This window comes from Labrus mixtus, chromosome 7 (genome assembly GCF_963584025.1).
Source record: "Labrus mixtus chromosome 7, fLabMix1.1, whole genome shotgun sequence".
In the NCBI taxonomy this organism is placed as follows: domain Eukaryota; kingdom Metazoa; phylum Chordata; class Actinopteri; order Labriformes; family Labridae; genus Labrus; species Labrus mixtus.
The window spans coordinates 14,300,094-14,327,752 of record NC_083618.1 but is presented as its reverse complement, the minus strand read 5'-3'; the positions used below and the strand labels follow the sequence as shown (position 1 = coordinate 14,327,752).

Genomic DNA, 27,659 nt, shown 5'->3' with positions numbered 1-27,659 from the left:
TATCAAAAATCTTTTCACACTTCTCTCCATCCCTCTCCTTTCTCTTCTCTCTGTCATTTACTTTCATGTATTAAAGTTCATTATCTTTATATTGTTTGCCCTTTCAAGCTTTCCTACTTTATTCTGCCTTTGCTCCCACAGTAACAAACCCTCTTCTTTTTTTTTCACGGCATAAAATGGTGTCATTATTATGGAGGTCATTCTCAAGGACACTGTGACACATTTCTCCATCACTCCATCTTCTAATAAGAGCAAGATAATTATCCACCTTTTAGCTGCTGATGGGTTATTATTCATAGAGTTACTCTACATCCAACCTACTCTCTCTCTCTGCTTCTCTTTTGCTCTCTGAGTCACACTTCAACCCTCTCTCTCTCTCTCTCTCTCTTCCCTCTTCATTCCCCCTCGCTCCTTTCAAAATGGTGAAAGCTGAGAATACATGTTGCAGCTATTGATTCGCTGCAGAAAAAAGGCATCAATATTTTGCGTCGTTATGATGATGATGATGATGATCATCATCGTCATACAACCCTGTTGCCATGGTGACATGTTTTGGACAATGTGGAACGCAGTATTGTGAGGAGGGGAGAAAAAGTTCAGACAGAAAGGAGGACATTAAACCAAAAGCTGGAGGGAGATGCCACTCAAAACTGGGGAGACACTCTTAAATGTTGATCAGCTCAAATTGTGTACATATTTTTATAAATATATACAGTTTCATAAAAGGTTTTGTTTTTTCTTTGCTGCTCCACTACCACATTCCTGGGTTTCAAGGACATTTGGAGGTCATCATCATTTCATTTTTTATTTTTTATTTTTTTAGTCCTAACTGCATACATAAGTAAGTAAGCATACTCTTGCACACCAAACACACATACAAACCCACACATACAAACACTTACATATTCACACATTCTCCAAGGTTCAGAGTCGTGGGTATTTTCACTCGACGTGTAGGATGCATAGTGTTTCCATGGCAATCTATTTTTAGCCCCGGACAAAAAAGGGCCAACTGTTAAAATATGCCATCATGCTCCCACTGAAAAAAAATCTAATTTCCTCTCATGCTGAAATCAAGGTGTAAAGTTTCTTTCTTTTTTTTTATCTCTATGTTTCATCTCTGGGTGCAGGATGCTAGGTAGCAACCGTTTGTCAAGGCAGATTTCAGTCAGACACCCTGGATTGATTTATAGATTGCTAAATGTTAATTACAGAGTTAAGATAATTAATCAGAAGAAGGTGTGTTAATCAAAATAATTTTCTTTTGTGATCTAGAAAGTTTTTAAAATGAATTTAGTTACATATGTTTAGTGGGAAAATGTAAAATATTAGCATGTTTTTGCTTGTCAGTGTTGACAATTGCTTCTCAATCAATCAATCAATCAATCAATCAATCAATCAATCAATCAATCAATCAATCAATCAATCAATCAATCATTATTGATATAGCCCAAATTCATAACAAGTGTTCTCTTGAGACGCTTTACAAAAGAGCAGGGAAAAGACCATAGCCTACCCATTGTTAAGAAAATGGAATAGGGGGTGATGGGGTAAAGGCCCTGACACACCAAGGAGATCGTTGTTCTTGAACCGTCGGTGAGCGGTCGTCGCCGTAGTTTTTGCGGTGTGTCGTCGCTACCTGTCAGCTCCCGTCGGTGATTTTTTGGCCGATTGGACATGTTGAATCAGCAACGGTGAGAGGAATCTCTCTGATTGGCTGTTCAGAGGTTTCATTTATCTACAGCTCTCGACACAGGTTCAGGAAAGCCCCTTGAGCATGCCGCTGTAGTATCCTTTCTTTCACCCTTTAGTGCGGTTTCTCCTTATTTGTCACTTTTGCCTCTTCTTTTCTTTTTGCACTAAAAGACCCATGGCCCACAAAGCCATTGCCATTTTCAACATTTTATTCTCCGTTAGTAGGCTACCTAAATTTATAATACGAGTGGAGCGCGACAGCGCTGTGAAAATTGTCTTCTCGTATCATAACAACGGACTACCGCCACCTGCTGGCATGGAGAGTTATTTCCTCTCACGCATGCGCAGAACGTACGAGGTGGTTGGCCGTCGGCTGTAGTCAAGACAAACGGCAACATGAGGCGACGCCACAGGCGTCCTTCGTCCACACTAGTTCTTTGCTGTCTGCTTGGTGTGTCAGGGCCTTAAGATGTATTCCTAGAGTTCCTGTTGTCCACACTCACTAAGTTTGAGGTAGAAGCAGACCATGCATGAATGAGGGTAGGACACGGCCCCATTGTGGTGACTGAGCATCAGGGATGTCGGGTGGTAGTAGTGTCAGATCACTTTGCTGAAGGTTGGCGGAGCTCCGTCTACTCAAAAGCCCGGACTCTGCTGCCTAGGTCGTATCATCTTATCGAACTACATACCTTTGCTTTTGTTTTTCCTCCCCAAAAAACAACAAAATAAATGTTGCTTCTTTTTTTGTACATTAATCAATAGAACAACAAACCTTTATTTACAGATAATAGCTAATCATTCCATTTTTAATAATAAAGTCCCTTTATATCATGCTAAAGTATTGTGCTTTAGCCAAACTGCATGGTCAGCTCTCTTAGATGTTTTAACAACACAGAGGCTCATTAAGAAGCATTTTTCTGTTTTATTACAGAAGCAGGTGTACCATATCTGGTTAACCTTCCTCTTAACTCAGAGAAGTTCATGCTTAGCTCGTGCTGCACAACATGTGTACCTGTTGTCATTTAATGCATACAATCAAATGCAGCCACATGTTATTTATTATTTAGCATGGCTGCTTCATTAGCTAGTATTCAATGGAAAGTGGCTGAAAATATGGGAGAGTAGTGTGATGGCATGCAACCAAATTCATAAATAAGATTAAAACCCGGGGTGCATTCCTGGCACAGTGGATGGATTTTACTTTATGTGCTGAGTCAGCAGGATGCGCACAGTTTGTTTTAAGTCCATCGGCTGACCGTCTTAAAAGGGAACTGCAATTTAACGCTGATGATAATGCAACATCTCTCATCTAATTTTTCATTATTTATAGGTAGGCTCCAATTTCCTTTCTACAAGGCTTTTAAAGTTTGGACTTTTATTACAACTATTACAATGAGCTTTTGAACCAAGAGAAGAATGAACAAGAGTACAAGGAGTTCCATCTTTTTTTCTTGTACTATTAGATGTTACATGTACATTACATGTGTCCTGGCTTCGCTACCTGGTAATAAGCTCCAGCACACTTACTTCTCTGCAATCGTCCTTAATCCTCTGCGAGATTGCTGTGACTCATCTGTATATCGCCACAGTTTCTCTGCCCTCTCACTGCCTCCTCAAAATCCACTGCCAGAGCATTTAGGTGGGCTGGCAGTATTTAGCCTACAATATTTCATAATCTGGCAAGACAATCTTGAGCAGCATTGCAATCAGCACTCCAGGAAGGAACGAGAATGTGGCCGTGGATTTTCCAGGAAGAAATAAGAATGTAATGATTTGGGAGATTGATCACTTGCATTGCTCACATCTCAAGAGCGTTTAAGGAGAACACTGATCACATTTTCAGAAAGGTTAAGTGACATGCTGAACTGATGCACAATCTCATATCTATGCTCATTACACGGCCGACAAAAGCTTAAAGTAAGCAGCTCCCCTGTGTCTTTGCAGGTGACAGAAATGTGGAGTCGGAGGACAAGTATATGTATTTGTTGTTGTTTTTAAATATTCACTGGATAAAATGTTGACAGAAAATGTAGTTAAATGTCATGTGTAATGTCCACGTGATCTACCTTTAAAGATGGAGGGGGCTCTACATAAGCTAAATGTGGTTATGTTTAAAACAACAACAATGTGTGTCGTAGTGTGTTTGTCCATGTGTGTGTGTCCGTGTGTGTGTCTGTGTATCTCACAAACTTGAGCTGGCTAATGCGTGATTATAAGCGCTCTAGGTTTACCGTGTGATAACTGCAAGCAACCGCAGGCATGCTTGGCCACCCTTATTACAAACACTCTCAGCACGTGCAGGCGGTCACGATTTACAGAGCCATGCGCACACACATATCCACACCCACAAACGCAGTCACACACGCAGACATGCTCGTGTGTGATGTGATGCGGTGTGCTGTGGAGATCAATGGGAGAGCATGCTTGGTCCTCTCACAGAGACAATTAAAAGAGAATGGATAATGAGGCTATTTATAGCCTGATCTATTTCTAACCAGGGCATTCTCCTACGTATGAGCTGGGAATTGTTCTCTTTTCAGCCTGCCCTCCTTCTGTCCTCGTCTTCCTCCTCTATGTTGCTCCATTTTTTTTTTTTTTTTTTTTTTTACAAGACTTAAAAAAACAGATTCCTCTTCGTATATTCTCTCGTTTTTTGTAGTAATGAAGCGTTTGGTTTCCACACACTTTCATTCTCTTTGTTCCTCTTTCGGCTACATCAGCTGAATGCAGATCATCAGATATTTTCCTCAGATGATAATAAGTCATCTCACTGTTATATGCATTCCCATTTGATACGGTGTCATGCAGCAGCAATGTTTTCAGGTGTAATCCAGGGCCACTCCTGGGAGACCCAGTGACGCACCATGCATGACATAATGCTGTGGTAATGTCTGCAGTTGTGAGCGAGAGAGACAGAGAGAGAGAGAGATAGTGCATACACACTGTGCTTGTGTATGCCCTTAGTCTACTGGAACCAACCAGAAATCAATAATGTGGCTTGATGAAAATCTATTTTTATTAGTTTGAGTTGTTTAAACAGAGCACACATCTACTGTAAATGGTTGTTAGTTCTCTGAATGTCAGCTTTATCTATAACGGATACAATGTATTTATTATCCACTATACTGTGGGAATGTTGTACTCAACGTAACAGCTCATAATGGGAGAATGATAAGGAAATCTTATATTAGAGATGAAAGGATGGACCACAATGCAATTCTGCCAAATGTGGATGTCATTTGATCTTGTTTGAAGATTAACATAAAAACCATTTAGACATGACCCTTGAGTCATAAATTATTGTTATAATTCAACTGATGTGAAATTAAACAGTTCTCAGAATCAGGCGATACATTACTTTATTTCAAAGTTGCCATACAATTGCAGATTATATTTACTCTGTTGTTAGAATCCTCTGCTTTCCTTGATTTGATATTATTACTAATGTTTTGTTTCCCGGTTAACGTTAAATAAGCAAATGAAATATGTTATCTTAGTCTCTGGAGAAAAGGTTATTATATTTTTGTGAGATTTTAAACATTAAATTATAATTCAGTTATTCAGATTATTATAGAGATCAATTATTATTTGAGGTGGATTTAAACCATGGAATGGGTGATTTATTTTGAAAGTACCTTTGTTATAATGGTGGAACCTTTCTTGAAATCCTCCAACAACTCGAATGCTTTAAACAAAAGAAATATAAGGAATATTAGGTGACCTAATTCTGTATTAAGCCCTGCTTGATTTTAAATTACGACCTTAGGTCCTAATAGAGTCTGTCTTCAACAAGCTAAAGCTAGTGAGTGGGCTAGTCACACAAGAATGACATAGTCAGATGGATTATTACAGTTAGTGCTGCAATTGCTTTTTTTTTGGAGCTGACTTCAGTAGGAGTCAGACATTGAAGGAAAAAGGAGTTCTTTGTATTGGGGAACTTTTTTTATGAAGGTTTTTCTTGTCTCTTCAACATTGTGTGACCTGAACTCAACAATCATCCGCAGGCGCAGACTCAACCGTTTATTATTTCAATATTCAACACATAATATTCAAAGTTCAGAAATGATAAATCCTCCATAAGAAACGGAACATGAAGCATCTTGAAATGGAAAAGAAACAAAAAGGCAAAATCTGACACGAAGAGTCACTCTTGTGTATTTCTGCATAAATAATGAATTTCAACTGTTGCTTTTGTGAAAGTGTGAAACTCTCGTTGCAACACTATACAAGCTTCTGCATGAAAATAATTTTCTGGACTGTATTCTAAAAGTAAATTGTGCCTGGAGCCAGTATGAAGTTCTTCAGAGCCAGAGATATTTGTGTACAGTAGTTCATGGCGGATGAGGAGGCGGATGAGGTCAAAGCACAGGGCCCTCATCTCTTGAACAGAATTATATAAGGAATGCAGTGCCGTGGCCTGCCATGACTAAAACTGGTAATTAGAGATACTTGGTGTGGTTTGAGAGTGAGGAAGAAAGAAGCAAGTAAGAAAAAGTATTGATTTCAGTGCTTTTAACAATATACTTATTTTCTAAGTGTAAAAGACTGCAGGTGGCAGCTGCACAAGTTTTTGTGTGTGGGAATAAAAAAATGAAGATTAACTTGGATGAAATGTGAAATATCAGAAGATTATTACCATTTCGTACTGCGGTTGAGCCTTGTAGAGAGATATAGTGGAGATTAACCTTTTTCTATGTTTTCCTTCATCAGGTCTCGCAGGTGCCCTACCTGACCTGGACAAGAGAAAAGAAATATATGGTAAAAACCTGATACCTCCAAAGAAGCCAAAAACCTTCCTGCAGCTGGTATGGGAAGCCCTGCAAGACGTCACCCTCATCATCCTGGAGCTCGCTGCCCTGATCTCCCTGGGCCTCTCCTTCTACCACCCTCCTGGAGAGAGTGGCGGAGAGTGTGAGTGAAGCTGCTTTTTGTGACATCACGTCTTTTGAAAATGCTTCCTCATCCCGCATATTGAGTTCTTGAGGCACACACATACACACCAGGGCAGTTATCTCTGGCATCTCTGCTGAGGACAGCGAAAGGCTATGATTGCATCGACCTACTGACATCACTTCCTCTGACATTACAGGCTCATGCTGACACCCTTACACCTACAAGTGTGCACACATTTTTTTAATTGTTGAGGCAGGTCACACTTTATTTGTGACCTGCCTCAAGAGATCAAATGACTCATCAACCATAGGTGTAATTGTATGTGCTTGTGTGTGTTTGTGCTTGAGTGTGTGTGCGAGTTATCAACGTGCTAAATGTGTGTATAAAAGGCACGGGGAAGGTTAATGAAGTGTTGAGTAGAGAAATAACCTTGAGCTCCCAGCGCCATACATCAGCCCTGTGAGCCGTGAAACAGGAAATGAAGAGAGAGAGAGAGAGACCATAACAAGGTGCTGAGTCAGCAACATCAGTCATTGCGCCTAGCATTATCTCAGTAATGGAATTCAGTTATCCTGCCAGAGGGGACCAGTCATCAATTTAAGGGGTTTAACAGAAATACCAGAGAGGGAAGAAGTAGTTAACTTTATCTTACCTGCATGGGTAGTTAATCAGATCATTTCTGTGTTATCACATTTTTCAGTCGGTTAGAACAAATTAATGAAAAGGCAAATAAACGATCAGTCAGCCAAGTAGTGAGGTTATAAAACTATTGGTGAATTGGGATTTGACAGTCAGTTATAGCCGGCACTTTTTTTTTTTTTATAACTGTATCACTTTTAGGACTGAGTTCTCTGCATCATCAAGTCCAAGTAAGGCAGAAAAAGCCAAAAGGGATCATTACGATAATATACTGCATCCATCTGCAGATACATAATCAAGCTTCCCTTTACTTAAGGCAGAAAGAAAGTGCCACTAAGCAAGTCTCGTCTCATATTAGAAAGATAGTAGAGGATTTAGATAGAAAAATGAAACGCAGAGCAATTCTTTAAGATTTTAATTCATACACACTTTGAGGCTAAATTGAGAAAATACCCGTGTGTGTGTTTGTAACTATTTTTATGCGTGTTTATGTGGAGTGTACATTTCAAAGCACAAAACAAAAATATGGATCAAAATCCAATTTTGTCAGTAATATGTTGGCCATCATACACATATTTGTTATAATACTCCTTTTCTTGTATCAGTCACATTCTATAGTGCATGAAAGGTTTTCTTAAGTGCCTTTTATGTATGTATGTATGAATGTATGTATATGACATTTCTATTCAGAATCCAAACTCAATCCATCAACACACATACATTCACAAAGCCAACATTTGTCAGTGTTGCTTTACTGTTTAGTTTATTAATAGGTCAACAGAAGCTCAAGGGTCCAGAAATAGAAAGTGGTGGGATGACTTCTTTCTCATTTGCATATGAAACATCCCGGACACAGCCGAACGTGGAGGCTCTGTATTGTGTCTGCATCAAACACACAACATGCAATGAAACAAAAAGAAAACATTACAAAGAACATAGTAATGGTAGAAATGGAAACCAACATGCTTTAAAAAGGTTTCCAAATGAAATTTGAAATATTATGCCTCAAATCTTTTTTTTGTATCCGTTTAAAACCAAGTCTTAAAAGATTGTTTTTCACGTATGTTAGTCATGACACTCTGTGCTGTAGCTTCAGCACCATGGATAGCTACACATGAGCTTCCTGATTGTGTCTGTCATAGAGACAAGAACACTTTTATTTTAAATACAAAGAGCTGTTACACTCAGAACCTTGGACAGCTTCTTTACTTACTGTACCCTCTATGCTTCATGCATGACCCAGCAAGACCGACTGGACTCATCGTACCAAACAGTTTTCACTCTTGCACTGTTGCATTGCTCCTCATTTTGTTCTTTTAAGTAAAATAAATACGTGGTTTACGACATATTTTTTAGAACTTCTTCAACCAAACAAGCTCAATGCAGCTCTTACTATACTGCTGCATAATTCTGGAAGGTAGATTACCTGTGAATCCCCAGATGCTGTGCTGTCACACGTCAAAACCGGGAACTCTTATTAACAGAAAAAACATAATAAGTTATCTGAAGAAACATATCTCTTCAACCATTTATTTAGAGGGGGATGAAGAACCCAGACTCACTCCTAAATCGAGATATTGAGTTTATTACATCACATTCATGATTGTGTTTGAGTGTAGACTTGAATGTGGTCACTACCTGTATAATGAGTCGCGTATATGTTGTTTGGTACTGGTAGTATGTCAGATCAAAGACTGTATAGTCTCTTACTGTATGGAACCACTAAATGAACATCATATTGATTGTAAACCCTCTGCAGTGTACCAGAAAGTCCCAAGTGCTCCTGGAGTCCAGTTCTTGGTTAAAGCAGACACTGCATATCTATTGTGTATAATTTGGGGTCGGCACTAGTTCCCTTGTGAGCCGCTAGTGTTTTATAGTCCAAAGCAAATCACCCCACTGAGGGCTTTTGAAGTCAGCTTGCCAGGAGTGTCGGGCACAATGGCTCCCAGAGTATTACATGAAGCAGCACAAGGAGGACTGGGAATAAGCCTCGTTTCATTCCAAAATATATCCCAGTCTGTGAGTGCACACCGCCAGCTGACTGCTGGGCATTCATTTGAAGTGGAGCAAATGAATGAAGAGACGAGGTGAATTCTCTGAAGGTCATTTCAGAGTAAATTTTGTTTCAGGGTATCCTTTAATATTGCACAGAAAAGAGAAGAGAAACTGCACTTATACACGTTTTACTCTCTCTCTGTCTGTCTGTCTGTCTTTCTATCTTTATACACATATACAGTATGTACACAGATACACAGTGTCAGCTTTTTGCAGCCTTTTAACTGTGCAGTGTGAGCTTTATTTTATCTCTCTGTGTCTCTTTTATTATGAAAGGGTTCATATTCCACTTAAGTAATACGCATAAAAAAAATCTGCATAAAACTTGCTATCCATGTGTTTTGTCAAAACATTTCTGTCTATATGAAAACCAAGTGTACTTGAAAATGTACATCACTACAATTGCCCTCTTCTTCACTGCAGCCTGTGGCGCAGCAGCAGGTGGGGTAGAGGATGAGGGCGAGGCAGATGCCGGCTGGATCGAGGGTGCAGCTATCCTGTTGTCGGTGGTGTGTGTGGTGCTGGTGACGGCCTTCAACGATTGGTCGAAGGAGAAGCAGTTCCGTGGGCTGCAGAGCCGCATTGAGCAGGAGCAGAAATTCCAGGTGGTCCGCGGTAGCCAGGTCATACAGCTGCCAGTGGCTGATATAGTGGTGGGGGATATCGCACAGATCAAATACGGTAGGTGTGAAGAGTGCAGATGTGTTTGTAAGGATTTATTCAATTTATCATTTAAAACAAGAGTCAATTTCTTTGTAATGCCAATTCATAGTTAAGTAAATTTTTTCAAAACAATAAAAAAAAAACTTAGACATACAGATGCCTTAATCATGTCTTTAACCGTCACAACCTCTCACCTTCCTCTGACCCTCTGACACATGGATACCAAAACACACATGAAAATATTAGCAAATCATAGCGCAAGGTCATTCTAACATGCTTACAAACATATTAACATAGATGATACTTGACTAAATTAAAAGTGTCTATCCTTTTCTTGCCAAGAAACTTACATCATCTCTTTTCTAAATGCAGCCTTGGCCTAGATTGAAACTTTCTGACACATTTTGTGATTAGTTTGATGCGGCTGACGTGCCCACTGACTGACTTAATTGGCCTGTCCATTGTTCTGTGTAAAATAATTTTCATGCTTCAGTAGCTCAAAATAGACTTGGAGCTCATTTCCAGGGAGGGATTAAAGTTACGAAGTCCACCTTAAGCAATTAAATGTATTTAAGATACCGTACGTTAATGGTGAGAAATGAATCAGCAGCAGACTGACTCGTACATGGAGAGCAGACGCACGGCCTCTCCCCAGGCCGTCTTGTTCAGTTGGTCAAAAAGTATCCTGTCCATGTGAAACTAATGAATCTTTGAAGTTATCTGAACTGTTACGTCACTTGTCACTTTTAAAAAAAAAAAATGAAAATGAACATGTTGCACATTGTTGCAGGTGATCTGCTTCCTGCTGATGGTGTATTGATCCAGGGCAATGACCTGAAGATTGATGAGTCCTCCTTGACTGGAGAGTCAGACCACGTCAGGAAGTGTGCAGACAAGGACCCCATGCTGTTGTCAGGTATGTTTCCAGCTCATGGATAGTTGTGAAATGCGTGTCTCAATGATGTTTATTCATATTTAACGTTTTGGTGCCAAGGAGAATTTGGGCATTGGGACTAAACATTTACAAACATGTCAACGTTCAACCTTGTACAGTTGAGTAACCTCACATACCATTGTACTGTATTATGTGTGTTGATATATGTTTCTTGAACAGTGTTGTTTGCATCTTTATAAAAAGGAAAGCATTTTGAAATCACTAAATCAAGCCCTCATTTACATTTTTCAAGTATTTTCCACTCAAAGTGCTGTTTGTCATCCTGAACCAGAACTCTACTATAGAACATATAGTGTGTAAGATGGTTACACCTACAATCCTTATGTCACAACCTTTTTACTTCAAGCCAGTGACTTCAAATCACTGAAAGAAATGGAAAGGATAAAATACTACAAAATAATCGTATCTTTAAATAATCACTTCAGATCTAAATCTATGATGTTGAAGGTCAGCATAAACACTTCAGAGAAATGCTAGGCGTTTATATTTGCCTTTATTTCTCTGACATTACTTACAGGTCTTAGCTTATTTTTTGTGTGCCTATAGCCTTCTAGATATTCTGTTGTTTATAAAAACAAATGAATTATAGGTCACCGTTATGACTTTACCTTGGACAGGTTAATCCTTATCTGAATTAGGGGTGATCCCAAATAGTCCAATATACAACGATTCATTAGAAAGAGCCTCAGTCGACTGCCAATCTCACAGTCAAACACCTGCTTATAGAACAAAGATCATTCCACTTATATAGGGGTGCACAAGGTCTATTTTGACATAGATGTGTCAGTTTTTTCCATATACAGTAAATCATGACTCATAGCTTCTCTTAGTACAAATGCCACCATTTTGATTAATGCGATCGGAAATGTGTATTCATAAGTAATTAATAATTACAGAAAATACAGTGAGATATCGGGATCAGAGGAAGGAAATGTGAAGAAATATGTGGATCTTTATGGATGTAATGTGTTTGGATTCAATCTTTCACTGGGTTTCACGTGGGGATCCTTTCTGATGTAGCAAGACCTTTTTTGTTGGAATATTATAATCGGGAGAGTACAGTAAATCTTCAACTGGTGAGTCAAAAGACACTAAAAAATTGTTTATTTGTCGGTGGTCTGACAGATGAGTAGGTCGTGGCTGCTGTGGTGGTTGAATCCACAGACGGCCCACCATGTGTGGCTTCTGTGTTGTGAATGGGCATGTCAAATATTGTTAAAAGGTCACCATGATGCAGGCCTAATGAGCGAGAAAAAGGATGAATCAAGTTCTGAATCAAGTTCATCATAGAATCAATTGTTATTACAAGTCCAGAAGTCAAATAGTTGAATTAGGTGGTTTGTCTCTTATGTTGCAAATGAGAATGTGAATCAATGAGAGAGAAAAAAAAAAAACAATCAGTCATCGATTTGCAAAATCTAACCAATCAGATCAGACTATGCAAATGCTTAGTTGGGGTCACAATTTGACACCCCTGTGACAATCTGGACGTTTTTTAATCCGGCTTCCTTCATTGGTTTACTTTTTTCCGCAGCTGAGACAAAAGAATTTGCCGCTCTAAGATTCTTCAAAATGAAACATACCACTGATAACAGAAAAGTGGGTTAATCTCCTCTCACATCTTGGTGTTTTTTTTTTTCCTGTGGATAATTAGCTGTGTGCCTTTTTGCCGCCTTCTTTAATTAGCCTCATATTCATCCACATCGACTTGCTCTCCCAAAGGTTAATAATGTTCTTCATGTGTGAAGTTAATATATACATACACAGAAAAGTGTAAAAAAAAAAAGAAAAAAAAGTGGAGTAAAGGCGCAGACATTTCAGCTACATATTAAACCAATGCTAAACATTGGAGCTTATATAGTCAAACATGGAGAATACATTTCAAACTTAAGGCTTTTGGTATTCCCTCTGTAAGGTTAAATGGACGAATCTAAGCGCTTTCAATGATTCCCAGTTTTAGGTCAATGTTGCTAAACATAGAACCACAAAGGACCAAAGCGTCTGATAAATTAACTGAATGTCCTTGATAAACTACGTCAGTCCCTCAGAGGAGTCTGTTAGATTTATATTGCATTATGAAATCAGAACACACCAGACAATAAAACAATGGAGAAATTGCCCAAATAGGGAAATAAACCTTTACCTTTGTGTGTGATTTCAACTTAATGCACATGGAGGATTAGTTCTGATTAGTTTATACAATTGCTTACCAACAGTTTGCTTCATGAACCTCAATTATTCATGGGTAAAATGTGAACTGAACTGTAATGAGGGGCTTATCTGCACTAATAATAACAATCTTCTGCCATGTCTCCAGGGACTCATGTGATGGAGGGGTCAGGGCGCATGGTGGTCTCTGCTGTTGGTGTCAACTCTCAGACTGGAATCATCTTCACCCTGCTTGGGGCAGGCGACGTGGAAGAGGAGAAGAAAGAAAAGAAAGGTAAGTTCTCTTAAAGTTGTCTCTTATAAACCTGCCTCATAACGTACTGTCTGCTGTTGCTTCAGCAGAGCAGAGGTAATGTGTCTTTTTTTTTCTCAGTGTTGCTCAGCAACGTACCCTTGAAAAAGCTTTTTTTTCATTTCATTACTTTATGTCCTGAAAGTCTGTGTACGCCTGTTGCATAATATCAGTGTTTTTAAATGTTCTCGTTAACAGAAGGGTTTTTGAAAATACACTCACTAATGTGCACCTGTTTAACTTATGTAGGTTTTTGTAGTGCTGTACCTGATAGTTTGCCTCTATGCCCAGTGGTCTTTGCTGAATGTGTATTGATGCTGTATTAAATGAGTACTGGTGGTACACTTGTGAGCTGCAGTATCCAGGTTCTGTGGGTTCTGGTGCATTTTATCCTTACTCTCTTATCCTTCCAAATTCTACTTAAAGGAGGGGCAGTGGAAGATGGACACCAGAACACAGGTATAGTATCACCTTTCTCTGACCCCTGGGAGTGGTACTTGATCCTTTTGACCTTTCACTCTTAATGATCCCCGATCAAACTCAGACTTTACTCTTCACCCATTGTATGCATCCAAGCACCCCCCCCCCCCCTCCTCATCCCAGTTTAAATTCTCACTTAAAAAGAGACGCCTCATCATTGATACTGCATCTTTTTAAGTGTTGACAGATGATACATTTCACTCAGCATAATCCTCTTCCCTTATAACAGGCACTGCACTCATCAAACTAACTAGCAAGCATTCAACATGGGTCCTGTTTCATAGACCTATTGAATGCCATGAATAAAAAATAAAAAAAAGCCTGTCAGACTCATCTCATTTCTGTCCGACAGAACAATGACATGAGAGCAACAGCCGTACAGGTGTACAGCACATGTACCAGCAGTACAGAGTAAAGTAGATGGTATAAGATCTCACACGTGCACAAAAACATATCCTAACATCAGTAAGGATTTCTTGCCTGCATTTCAAGTGCCTCCTCAGACAGTTACTTGCATGACTAGCGTGCTGTGTGTTTAAAAACAATTTACTTCAGCACTGTGTCAGAAGTGTCACGTTCTATACAAGGACACAGTAAAGTCTGTCATCCCACTGCAGAATATACATTCTGCCTCTGATCTGAACAGTAACAGCCTTTCCTAACAGCACGCGACGCTAGTGAGCGTCAGCGTCAAACTCCGCGCTGTTTTTACACCGCTGCCCCGTTTCTATTTTCCTCTCCGTTGCTCGCGTAGACGGATGAAGAACGAGGAAAGAGGGGGCTCTACAAGACACTGACATTCGCTTTTCTCACTCAGCAGGGCTTGTTAGCTTGTTGAACAAGGTGGAGACAGTAGTGCATTAATAATATCCACGCCCGTGACTGAAATGTTGAGCTTTGACTTGTGTCAACAACACCGGAGAAAAACTTTTTTTCAGCTCATCGCTAGCCGTTTATTGACAAGCCTCTGAGTGTTGGGATTTGAGTCAACAGCTCCTCTATACAAAGCACCACACTTCCGTTTTCCAACCTTAAATACAAAAGCATAAGATGTCATATTGTTTGCGAGGGGAAATTGAAATTCACAGAGCAGAGGATTACATTTTTAAACGGATGCAGTGTGGACAGTGAGCGTACGATCATGCGCTATGTGACGCGATATATAACACTTGCATGCTGTTAGGACACGCCGTAACAATAACAAACACTAAACGTGTTGTTGTTGTGACTTGATTGCGGTCGTACTTCACAATTTCTTTGGAACTGGCCGTTCCACAGTAAAAACATGCATTCATTTATCAGGTTTAATTAATGTTATCAGATTGATTAAACAAGGATAATAGAAAGCCAGTGTCTAAACAACCAGCATCGAACACTACTGTGTAACAAATGATCTGGGCCCTACAGTGAACTATTTCAATTCACAATGAGCTGTGATTCACTGAAACCTTTAAAGTTAAGACAACCTTCAGAACCCACCCGACACATCCTTCAATCAAAGTTGCAGATTTGGTCAAAACTGACACATTCACATTGAAAAATCGTACTCTACATACACTCATCAACACAACTTTAACTGAAACAGCTACAGTGCACATACTGTATGGATCAAGAAAGCATTTTCTTATTATTAGGATAAAAGGATATATGTTTCAAACGGCTCAAATCCTCTTGTTTAAATTAAAACGTGATTCAAGACACAAACACCCAAATGAACAAAGGAAACAGGTTTTGACCATTAATTGAATTTGTATAATCATGACATAATTGGCAGGTGAGGCTGGGGCGAAAATTCTGACAAAGGTCGTTGAAGCTTATTTAACTGGTTGATACATGTGTGTTTCCCTGACTAATATGTGGGCTGCTCAAGACTTTGTTTTTTACTGCAGGAGAGTTTAATTTCAGTTTCTTTCAGCAACCCCTTTAGACTTTTATTATTATTTTTTTTTTTGTGATGCTAAAAGATATTACATGAATAACATGGTTCAAATAAAATAGTTTGTACACAGGAGCTAAAATGACAATACATTACAAACAGTTTAAATCAACATGGTTCAGTACTAACACTAAGGTGTTTTAAGTCAATTGTAACACATATTTATTAAAATAAACCTACATTCTTCTCTTTTTGTAGCTCTGGTTTGACTTTTTGTTATATTTATTTATATATATATATATATATATATATATGTTCTGATCAGATTTGTGTTTCATGTCTGTCCAATGTTGAACTTGTGTATTTAATTAACGTCACATTTAGTAAATCAATCAAGTGTCATTATAAAGATTTAAAAGAAAAGGTACACTACACATTTTGTATCCAGCCTTACCTCAAAACTTAGAGTTAATTATACAGATACACAATATAAATGATGAATCTCTTAAATGTGCTATAACCATGTTATTTCTGTTCATTGTCTTGTGTGTGCACGTGCGTGTGTTTGTGCGTGGGCGCGCGCGTGTGTGTTTTTGTTCATTCATGTTCGGCCTTCATTGTTTCTGGCTAGACTGCTCCCATCCCCCTATCCACCCCATCGCAACTATAGCCACGGATGGGGCTGCAGGCATTAATGCCCCTGGCAGTGCCACCCTAATTAATGGTAGGTTGACAAAACCTCTGATCTCTGACCTCTTTCTGTCTTGACCTTTGACTCCTCCTTTCTTCTTCATTCTCCGATCGCCCCTGTCATGGGTGCTCACCTTCTGTTCTTCTCTCCTGTTTCTTATAATTTTGTCAGACCCTTTTGTATCCATTATGTCCAAGCATGACCTCATCAGTTGTAGGAATTAGTATCGATCTTTTTCTTCCCCTGATGCTTTCCATCGTCTCTTAAGACATTCAATGTATATTCTACACCGTACAGACCTTCAGCGATTCATTGAATGTAACATTCAGCTGTATATTCAAGGATCAGTGGTGATTCTAGAGCCTGTTGGGGCCCTAGGCAAAAAACAATTGGGGGGCCTTCCAACCCAAATTCAGCAGGGCAACGAGAATGAGTGCTTTCAGATGGGGCTCCTGTAGGGAGGTTTACTACTGGCATTGCAAAATTTGCATATCTAGGCTGCTGCTTTGGTTTAAAGTTTGTCAGCCCTCGGGGGGCCTCTAAGTGGCCTGTGGCCCCAAGCAGTTGCCTGCCTTGCTTGTTGACAAGGATAGTTGGGAAAAGATGTGCAGTCTTTTAACATTGTGAAGGGAAGTCTTGGTTTTTGTGTACAGTAAACTAAGAAAACAAGATGTGATCGGACGTTTCTGTACAGGTTCTGGTAAGGGAATTTTGTGACCTTTGGCTCGATCCAGGCTAGCTATGTCCTCTGTTTTTAGTCTTGTGCTAAGCTAAGCTAATTGGCTGTTGGTGGTTGTTCCATATTAACTGGACTAACATGAGAATGGTTTCCATCTTCTTATCCTACTCTCGACAAAATTGTTTTATAGAGATTTGTCCACCTTAATAGCAGACATTTCATTCAGTTGCTTCTGTTTCTTGTGTGTAGAAGAAGTGTAGTAACACAAGTGTACAGTAGGGACCTACTTTAGTTTGGTGCCCTCTGGGTACAAATCCTCCATTTCTGTGTTAACTGGATGAGATGCGAAGGATTAACTTCTCTCATTTCTGCACGGCGTTCTCTCTTATCTTTCGTCTCCTTGGAGAGCAGCCACAAAATGTTTGTTCTCAAGGCAGGAGGGGCGTGCCATTTGCACTGTGATGATGACCTTGTGCCGTTCTGGGCTGGAACAGAGCAATTTGTCTTCTTCAGCTTTTGTTGTGACTCCAGGGAACTGGCTAATGTGGAAGTGGAGGTGAAACGAGTCATTTATTCTGCACATAGATCACGCAAAATTCTCAGAGAATCTGGTCTTCCAGCTCCACTCAAGTAGTTTTTCTCTCTGACATTTGAGTAAGGGCTGAGACATATATTTTCTGTTATTTAAAGCCTGTTTACCACTGAGGCACACAGTGCGTGTCTGCATAATTACAGCCCAGGTGGATAATGTAATCAACAATGCGGTATATAATCAATGTTTTCTGCAAACATCGAGTTCATACAAATGTTCAGGTTGAACCTCAAGACTCTTGAAACTTGTGTAAATGAAACCTAATGTTTGTACACAGAATGCGCATACTGTAGCAGCTTTACCAGGCATTTGATTCTGTCGTTTTAAAACAATGATGTTTGATTGTTACATACATTTGATTTAAGTATACCACTTGTGTAAGCAGAATATAACAACATTACAAATTATCCGTCCCTGAACTTAGATTTCGATTTTTCCTCCAGTTGATCTTATGTAACTTCACCATGTGGGAGGCTTTCCTTCAGGCTCTCTCTCTCTCACACACTCTCTCTCGCTCTCTCTGTATTGTTCACAGTTCTCTCCAATCTGCTTCCCTCTAACTATGTGATCTTGCATGTGCTTTCTCAATTATCCTCTTATGCACGCTCTCCCATTTTTTTGTGTGTGCTATACTTTTGTGTGTGTTTGTGGTGGACTTTACCTCACTGTCAGTTTTTAATGTAATGCTGTATCTGCTCTGTGTCTCGATATATCTCAATGTATACCTGAACAAAATCATATGTACAGTTCTTGATGAAATGTGTGGATAAACATGTGTGAGGCGGTCATTCAGAACAATACTTTGAAACAGAAAATTCAGCAGAAAGTGAGCATTTTGAAAATGTTATGTCACACACATGATGTCTCAGAAAGGCCCATTAGGTGTTTTTAACAACCTGACTGTGCAAGTAGATAATATCTGTTAAACCTTATTTTCCCCCCATTAAGTTTAAGAAAATGTGCTCCCAAAGGTCCGTCTGTGCTCAGCGTTAACTCTCCATTAAATTGACTTTCATGTACCCCTGGCCAGCGGCTGTAGCTCGTTGTTGCATACATCACTTACATATCACGAGCCTTTCTATGTGACTGTCACACAGGCGTTGTATTAAAGTCATTTTCCTGTCTCTCTGTGTGTGGCTTTTGGTTCTCACTGCGTGTGTGGTCTTTGTGGTGATTGTTTACGTGTCTGCCTCGGTTATTTTTGTTGTTGTTATTGTCTTGTATGTCTCCATCATAGGTAAAATGCAAGATGGCAATATGGAGAGCAACCAGATTAAAGGTAACCAAACTATATCTCTCACTCTCTCTCTCTCTCTCTCTCTCTCTCTCTCTCTCTCTCTCTCTCCACCTCTGTCTGATCTCTCCCTCTTCTTCTTCTGTTTCCTTTCTGTGCTGTGTGGTGTAAGCTCTGGGTCAAATGCTGATGGAAAGTCCTCCATTGCTTTGTTTAATTCTGCCAAAATGATTTTGTTCAAACTGTCACACTGTATCACTGGAATCTCCCACTTTTGCACAACAAATGTACCTTTTTAGGTACTAATAAAAAACCCTTGAACCTTGAACACTTCCCTTTGCTGTACAATTCTCATTTAGATTCAAAGGGACCTTTGACCACATCTGCCTCTAACCAAGATTATCCCGAGGAATCTTTAGTGTTTGACCCAGGTTTCACCTTCAGTCATATTAGGGTAGAAAATCACTCCTCTTCACTCTGTCTTCCACCCACGTGTTGTCCCTGGTCTGTTGTTGTGTCGTTGTTCTTGTTGTGTTGTTAGCTTGTCGTGCTCTGTATGAGACAACCAAAACCTGTCCCCTACTGTATCTGCCTCACTGAGAACGATACCAAATGTATTTTCTTTCTGATATCAGTTATGATCCTAAGACTTGCATGTTGTTGATAACCTTTCCAATACCAGTGTGATTTAAAAAGGCAGTTTTGAAGGAATGTGTCTCTTTGATTATTTCACTAATGTTTTTCTACCATGTGCTTGTCAGGGGGAAAAGACAAATTTTTTGTCAATTATCTAAAATCTTTGATTTGGCTTTCAGACTTTCAGTTGTTGGCATTCTCAACCCAGTTTATTTTGTTTTTCAAAGCAAAAAGTATATCCACATGAGTTTTGCTGGGCAGTTAATTGAGGTTTTTTTCAATTAGGATTTTGGCTTCTCACGATCATGAAAACTAGATAATGATGTTTAACTATTACTGTGCTGCATGCAGTGTTGCGCTCATGTTGTCCTTAGATTTTGTCATGTTTGGTAAATGGAGCGCACACTTCCTTCCTTTAAAGCAATCCATCAAAACAGCTCTCACTTTAATGTTAGTGAGGATTTTCATTGATTCATTATTATTTTTCAGTTATGATTATATATTTATATATATTGTATTTTTTCCCACATAATTTGTTGATTGTTAAGTGTTAGAAAGTGAGCGTTCAAAGGGTTAAAGTTCGATAAATTATGGGATGTAGATGTTGTCAAATGTATGAGTAATCATGTTTAATAATCTGTCGTTCAAGTTTGAGTTATAGAAAGAGTTATCATCTCATAAACCGGTGAGATTGTGTACTGTTGGATGAATGTCACACAAGAATAGTTTTTTTTTTTTACATTAAGCACATGCCTCAGTGTGACTGGGAAACTGGGCTGAATTGATTCTTGGCAATGAATGACATTAAGCACAGTGCTGTATGTGTGTCAGTGGTAGAAAGACGGAGACAGAGAGAGTCAGCCGGGGATGAGTTTAACAGCTATAGCAGTTTATGTATAGAGAAAATATGAAAGATTGTTTTTCCACTTAGTTCCTTCAATATACAATGGATAAAATGTAATTTTCTCTCAGGCAGGGATATATTATTTAAACTTTACATTCATAGGATGATGAACAACTGTTTTTTTTTTTTTAGTTTATTTATTACGGTAAATTATATTTATATACAAAACAAAGACACCCGTGTAGAATACATGTAAGAGTCTCCAGCCTACAGTTACAGCTTCAGTAATGTGTGTGATGTGTTCTCATTTATTTCAAAGCTTGTACTGATTTGGGAATTCCAATGATAACTCTCTTTCCATTGTGATATTAAGAAATGAGAGTCCATGAGAGGCTTTCTATACATCTCTCCATCATGATCTATACTGTACATCAATCAGTTGATTGATGCTTGAATACATTTCTGGCTTGTTGATTCCATTTAAATCCCATACCACTCCAAAATGATTTCATACTGGTCCCAGAGTAAAAAGCCAAGTTGCTTTTCAGTGTTCAGGGTTAATACAGCACACAAACCTCTAGAAGCGTGAGACTACTGAGATATTCTCCACCCTTTATTAAAGCCTTTTTTTTTTTTGTTGTTCTGGTTCTTTTCTGGTTTCTTGTGCTTAGTTTATTCATTTTGTGTTAAGCGCAGCACGTTTTCTGTGTGGTCCAGGGATATGCTGCTGTATACAAGAATTCATTTTTTACTTCATTACTCTCATGGCCTGGACTTTGGAGTTAGAACCTCTGAATTATTCAGAACTCAGTGTAGGATAAGAAATGGCTATGTGTCCCTACCAAAAGCAAAAGACGTATCTATAAAACGAGGTTAACACCCCCTTAGATTTTACCATGAAGACAATGCAGGGACAAACAAAAAAATAGCTTTTATGTTATATGAAGGCTTTGTAATTACTGAATATTAAGGGATGTGACATGATCTATTTGATTTTGAAATCTACACTTTGTGTCTAGATCAGATGGTTAGTGATTGCTGAAGCCTGCCTACTTTTTTTACCCACCCCCTAATGCAGCTGATGTCTTTTTTTTTTTTTTTCTTGTGGTGTTTACAGTAAAGAAGCAGGATGGAGCAGCTGCCATGGAGATGCAGCCTCTAAAGAGTGCTGAAGGCGGAGAGTCCGACGAGAAAGAGAAGAAGAAGGTGTCCGGTTCGAAGAAAGAGAAGTCTGTGCTGCAGGGGAAGCTGACCAAACTGGCTGTCCAGATTGGGAAAGCAGGTACAGCAAATGCACATGGACAAGTCCATCACTGAGGCAGGCAGTTAAATCAGGGACTACAAGGCCCTGAACCATCATCCTGCCAGTCAAACTAAGGTGTTACTCTGATAAGACACCCTTCTTGGGTGCTTAAAGCAATCAAAGCAGTCTCAAGTTTCTGGATTGAAAAATTGTAGACGTTCCCTTTATTTCCCTGAGTGGCCCGTTCTCTATGGACTCTATGAGCCCTGGTAATGGCATCAGTTTGTTCACTTGAAATGCAATTTTACAATCCATACTGTGATCAGAAGGGAACTAAGTCTTTAAAAGCAATATACGGCACCAGGAGTTGATATCTTAAACATTGCAGTAGGTCGTCCATGGCAGCAAGTTTTTTTTAGCCACAAATGCCCACATGCCAATAAGCCCACGCTGTGGGTGTCCTCTCAGCAGCAACATAGTAGGATTACTGTTGAACAATTGATAGCAGTGAATATTACTTTCCTTAAATAATTGGCCAGCCTGGAGGAATTCTTAAAACCAGCATCATGAAAAAAACTTAAATGTACCTTTAATGTTTTTTAAGGTTTGAGGTTTTTTTTTACTTCTTATTGAATTCATAAAAAGTTAAGGGTTTCTGAGTTTTAATGAATCATGTAAAGACGTGCTTGTTTTTCCAATGCGCTGTTTCATGAGTTGTTGTTGACCTGAGTGATGGAATGAGGACATGGTGTCAGAACAATTAAACACCGTGCGTGGATTAGCTTTAAGGCAGAACTTTAACATCATATGGCCTCCTTGCAGGTCTGGCAGAAACTTAACTTTGGACTTCTAACACTTCAGGGGGCCAAGCAGTTATGTCTTTATTTAAATGACTCCAGCTTATCTGTTCTCTTCACCATTTATATGAGCTGCACCTGCTAAAAGGCATGCCTTATTAGCTTTCCTTGAATATAAGAGCGATGTACTTGGAACATGACAATTTAAGCTAAAACTTTTAATTCTAAAAGTTGGTTACTTAAAACATTTTTTTAATCTTCTTTCAGGTCTGCTCATGTCGGCCATCACGGTTATCATCCTGGTCCTGTTCTTTGCCATCGACAACTTTGTATTGCAGAAGCTCCCTTGGCTCCCAGAGTGCACTCCTATCTACGTCCAGTACTTCGTAAAGTTCTTCATCATCGGTGTGACTGTGTTGGTGGTGGCCGTGCCGGAGGGGCTGCCGCTGGCTGTCACCATCTCCCTGGCCTATTCAGTCAAGGTAGGGAAGAACAGATGCATACATTGAGGCACAGCTGTACTGTACCTCTGCTGCAGGGGCGGTCAGTTTACACATGGAACACATGTTGTAATGGGATCCATCCATTTCAGCACTCTAGGTCAATTCCCGACCTTTACTACAGGGTACAGTCAAATATATAGATAAACATTTATTTGATTTCCTTTCTTATCACATTTCTTACCACTACACAGCTCCACATTTGTTGTTTTGTGTGATTTACTTGCAGACACAGCACTTTTTGCATAAAACGCCTTTTGAGTTACAGCATCAAACAGAGATACCAATTCTGATAATGACCTGGTCCAGAAAGAATACAGGGCCAGGAAAGTCCAATACAGGCATCCATACAAGTGGAGATATTTAACAGCATTTAAGAATAAGTATTGGAATAGAACATAACCATCATTTTGTTTCCTACCAACAGAAAATGATGAAAGATAACAACCTGGTGCGTCACTTGGATGCATGTGAAACGATGGGCAACGCTACAGCCATCTGCTCTGACAAGACAGGCACGCTGACCACCAACCGCATGACGGCTGTGCAGTTTTACATCGGAGATGTGCATTACAAAGAAATCCCAGATCCTGGAGCTCTGTCACCTAAATCATTGGACATACTGGTCAACGCCATCTCCATCAACAGCGCCTATACAACTAAGATACTGGTAAGCCACCTGTAATGATAATTACTGAAAAGAATACTTGAGGGCATTCCCTGAAGAAAGGCATGAAATGCATCTGAACACATACATACACCAAACATGATTTATTTATTTCTTACAAAATGGTAATCAAGACTTTTATATGGAAATTGAAACACCATACATATAAGCCCTTCCATTTCTATAGCGTAGATCAAATGCAGAACTCTCTATGAACCCTTCATCATTATATTTAAGATAATCTATTATGCTAAAGCCTATTTAGCTAAGACTTAAGTATCCGGGGGTTAGCTGCGTGGATCTCACCTGTGAGAGTTTTCTGTGTGAGCAAAGAAAGCACATCACAAGAGGAGCCGTGAAACAGTGAGACAGTTATGCAGTGCTTTCTTCTTGGCAAAGCAGCCAGTCTGTGTCCTTGGCTGCTACTTTAGATTCACCGAGCATTCACTCAACCTGTCACCTTCAGAACAGTTGTGTAATTTTGATTTATCTGATATTCTGACCATAGTAGCCCATAATTGAATCCAATCGGTTTAAGTGCTTGAGATGATCTCTTGTTTATGCGGAATGCAGCAATGGGACGTTTTCTCTAAGCCAATAAGATGTGTAAGCAATTATAAATAGATATATAAATAGATTAGAAGTTATAGATATATGGAAAAACTTATCACAGAATCTGAAACCCGATACCTTTGTATTTCTTCATGTCACAGGTCTGAAAAGATGATTTCCATAATAAAGCTTTTGGCATAATTGGCCTGAAAGCAAAGATTGAGTATGTCTTTAGACTGTTAGAACAGCATGCATGAGTAAGTTATCCTGGCGTTCCTGTGTATACTCACCTGCACACACTCACCATTTGTGCCTCTGTGTGTTTCACACTCGGAGTAAGCCCCTGTAGAGTCTTTTCATTCATTGGTGGCTGACCAGCTGACAAATGCCCTTATGGAACTTGCATGGGGAATGAGCTGAGCAGGCGGGACATCTGCGGTAGATAGATCCCACAGATTTAATGCTTGACAATGCAGGAACCTCAGGTGTACAAGAACAAGAAGTATTGATGTGTGTATCTCAAACTTTATTCTGAGTAAGCTCAGTGTTTTGTGATTGTTCTGATACATGAAACGGTATTAATGTTGATTTTATGACTCTAAAATGTAAATGGTGTGTTTTTCCCATGTAGCCTTATTTCCTCTGTATCTCCAAAGTAGAACTCAAGCTTGGGCGTGTCTCCACTGTAAAACCAAAGCCAGGTTCTATCTGAATTCATACAACTCAGAGGTCAGGTGCCTGTAGAATAGTCCTGTATTCTTTCCAGATTTCGAGGACTTCGAGGTTGTTCAGCAGCAGCCTGTGTCGGAGTCATAAATCTTAAAATTATTTTAAAAAATTGGTTCAGGTATTGTTTTAGTGTAATAGACGCCTGCAGTGATCTGAACTCAGCAGAAACAATGAATGCGTCTACTCATTAAAAGAGGCGCAGTGCACAATTTTACACTATGCACAGATGATAATTTAAATCTCCAGATACACTGAGGATCAGAATCTTATGTTATAAATGGAACATGTAAGGTACGCATCTAAAAGGTCCCACGCTGTCAGTCTGGGTTTATACAATGAGATTGCTTGAGTAAAACAGTGTAAGTAAGTCCTGAGCTCCCTCAGAGCTGTGTTCAGAATGTCATTTTTTAGATGGTTATGGTTTATCAGTCCTCTCTGGAGAGTTTTCCTCTGTCCTTTAAAACAGGTTTTAGTTTTGCTGCTTAAATGTACAAAGATATATGCTGTAGTGACAGTCCTGCACTCATTGCTCTCTTAGTCCTGAAGTTGAGTGATCTGAATCTGTGAATTGAAGGCAGACGGTTGTATTGACGGTGAAGTGTTTGTGTGGTGTCTGAGGCTATATGTTGTCCCTTTGTTGTAAATGCTCATTAGTGGTTCCTGCTCCTGTCCGATTATTTTACTGCTCGTTGTTATGTTCTTGTTTAATGGATTGCGATGGATGTTAGAAAAGTGTACTTTACATATCACTGTGATCGCCTCCTAGCAAGACAGACATCAATACAACTATGGCGCCACTCATTCCAACACTTGCAGTCAGGAACCCACATAAATAACTAGAAAAACTCAACGCACATCGAGACGATCTCCACCTGACGCCATTACAGCGCCACTTCATTAGAGCCGAGATATGATTTAAGACTCAAAGATAACAGAGAGTTAAAGCTCAGCTGAGAAGCACTTAACATATTTAAATAAATAATGTGCTGAAGGAGAGAACTTACTTCTCGGAACAGTTCAGACTCCACCTCTAGGACTCGGACTGGACAACGACTCGGACTCATGTAATGGGGACTTGATCAGGACTGCACTCAGATGTTTCTTTGGGGACTCAGGCTCGACTCAGACTTGAGCAAAGCGGACCCCCAACTGGATGAGGTTCGCTGACTACATTACAACACTGATTCTAACATCATGATTACAACTATACATGATATTAGTTGACAAAGACAAGTTCTACATACCAAGTAAGAAGCTAGCACTTCATGCTACATGGATAGAGACAGAGGTTGCCGTAGTTACTCTTTTCCTACCCCATTGCTACACCAAGACATGCTACATGAACAAAGATGTTATCCCTGTAGAAAAAGCTGCAGGAATGCGTTGCAGCATTACATCAGACTATTGTACCTCTATAGCTGCTTAGCTCAACGGAATTAAGCACCAGCGTGTGCAGCTTAGACTTGGTGGATTAAAATGTCATATTTATAGTTTTATAATCGCTTCATTCATAAAAGAGGTTACCTCATGCACCAAAGTAAAGCAGAAGTTCAACTTTGGGTAAACTTCAAATGATGTCAGCTTAGATAAATACACTGTTCATTTTCATCAACAGTATTAACTACAGCATATGTGCACACAAGCAGTGGATTTTCTTCTTTACTTAGCTGTCCAATTAACCTAACCCTTCATCTATATATGTCATACATACATAAATAAACTTTGCAACACAAAATCTAGTACGTAAATACAAGTATATGTCCATTTTTTTAATTACTAGGAGCTCACATTAATATGAGGGAAGAGAACAAAGTGAAAGAAGGACTGAGGAGGACAGACGTAATTAAAAACCGAAGTGAACTCAGAAAGCTGAATACAAAAGGGACATTTCTGAGGAATATTTACTGCCTCCTTCACTCCCTTCCCCAACCGCCCCCACTCCCTCAGCGCCACTCCAGCCTTGCAGTATGCTGGCTGGTGTGTTCTTATATAAGAGGCCAATCCTTTGGGATGCCAGGGTGGCTGTGGAAGTCTTTGATGGCCACCACACAAAGGCACAAAGGCAAAGAGGAAGGCTTTGATACCCATGTCAGCCCTGCTCCTGCCTCCCTGTCTTTATAATACAGCCAGTGGTATAGCTCTGCTTCTTCTGTCAGCACATCGAGACTACAGGGTGGAGAGGCCTCAATCCTTGAGGGAGAGATTCACACGCGTTTACACAATGAATCCATGCACGGATACAGTATATGCACGGTCATTCATTACATGCACATGCACATTGATACTGTATTCATGTGCACACCTAATCTTATTCATATATTCCAAAAAGGATGCATGCATACATGAATATAAATTGGCCCGCATGTGGCTTCTTAACAAACCAGTGTGCCTCGGTTTGTCTTGCAGATGAGTAAAGCGTGCCACTTAGTAATTTTCTGAACGGCATCCTGTGACGCAACTATAGTGATGTCATTTCAAAGAAAGGGAAGAGCCTCATTAAGACAATTCTCCTACAGGAAAAGCCATCTTTTATTCTTTCCCTTCGAATTCTTCTTTTTCCATTCTGTTTGTGACATTAAGGGTAAATCCAGAGCAGGGCAGATGTGCATGGAGTTGCACATAAATATCACTCATTTGCAAGTCTGTTATTTCAGGAAAAATTCATACTGAAGATAGTAGTAGCGTTCACTGGCATGTTCTTGCAGCACAGTGGCATGTGTTTAGCATGGCTGTGTGAGTGTCCTGGGAGCTCAGTCTCATGTTGCTTCAACCACC

General features: G+C 39.6%; 1 protein-coding gene across 19 annotated transcripts in view; it reads left to right on the top strand.

Annotated features, from left to right (window-relative positions):
• Nucleotides 1–27,659, top strand: part of atp2b2 (ATPase plasma membrane Ca2+ transporting 2) — a 127,722-nt gene that overhangs the window by 75,417 nt on the left and 24,646 nt on the right. For 12 of the 19 annotated variants that reach the window (XM_061043171.1, XM_061043168.1, XM_061043165.1 and 9 more), the window contains 10 exons: nt 6,406–6,606; nt 9,709–9,966; nt 10,739–10,864; nt 13,221–13,346; nt 13,791–13,823; nt 16,352–16,444; nt 18,920–18,961; nt 21,514–21,678; nt 22,704–22,918; nt 23,364–23,606. In XM_061043171.1, the coding sequence (XP_060899154.1) occupies nt 6,406–6,606; nt 9,709–9,966; nt 10,739–10,864; nt 13,221–13,346; nt 13,791–13,823; nt 16,352–16,444; nt 18,920–18,961; nt 21,514–21,678; nt 22,704–22,918; nt 23,364–23,606 (1,502 nt within the window). The remainder of the gene's footprint in view (nt 1–6,405; nt 6,607–9,708; nt 9,967–10,738; nt 10,865–13,220; nt 13,347–13,790; nt 13,824–16,351; nt 16,445–18,919; nt 18,962–21,513; nt 21,679–22,703; nt 22,919–23,363; nt 23,607–27,659) is intronic. The other 7 variants (XM_061043172.1, XM_061043178.1, XM_061043179.1 and 4 more) reach the window with 5 other exon arrangements.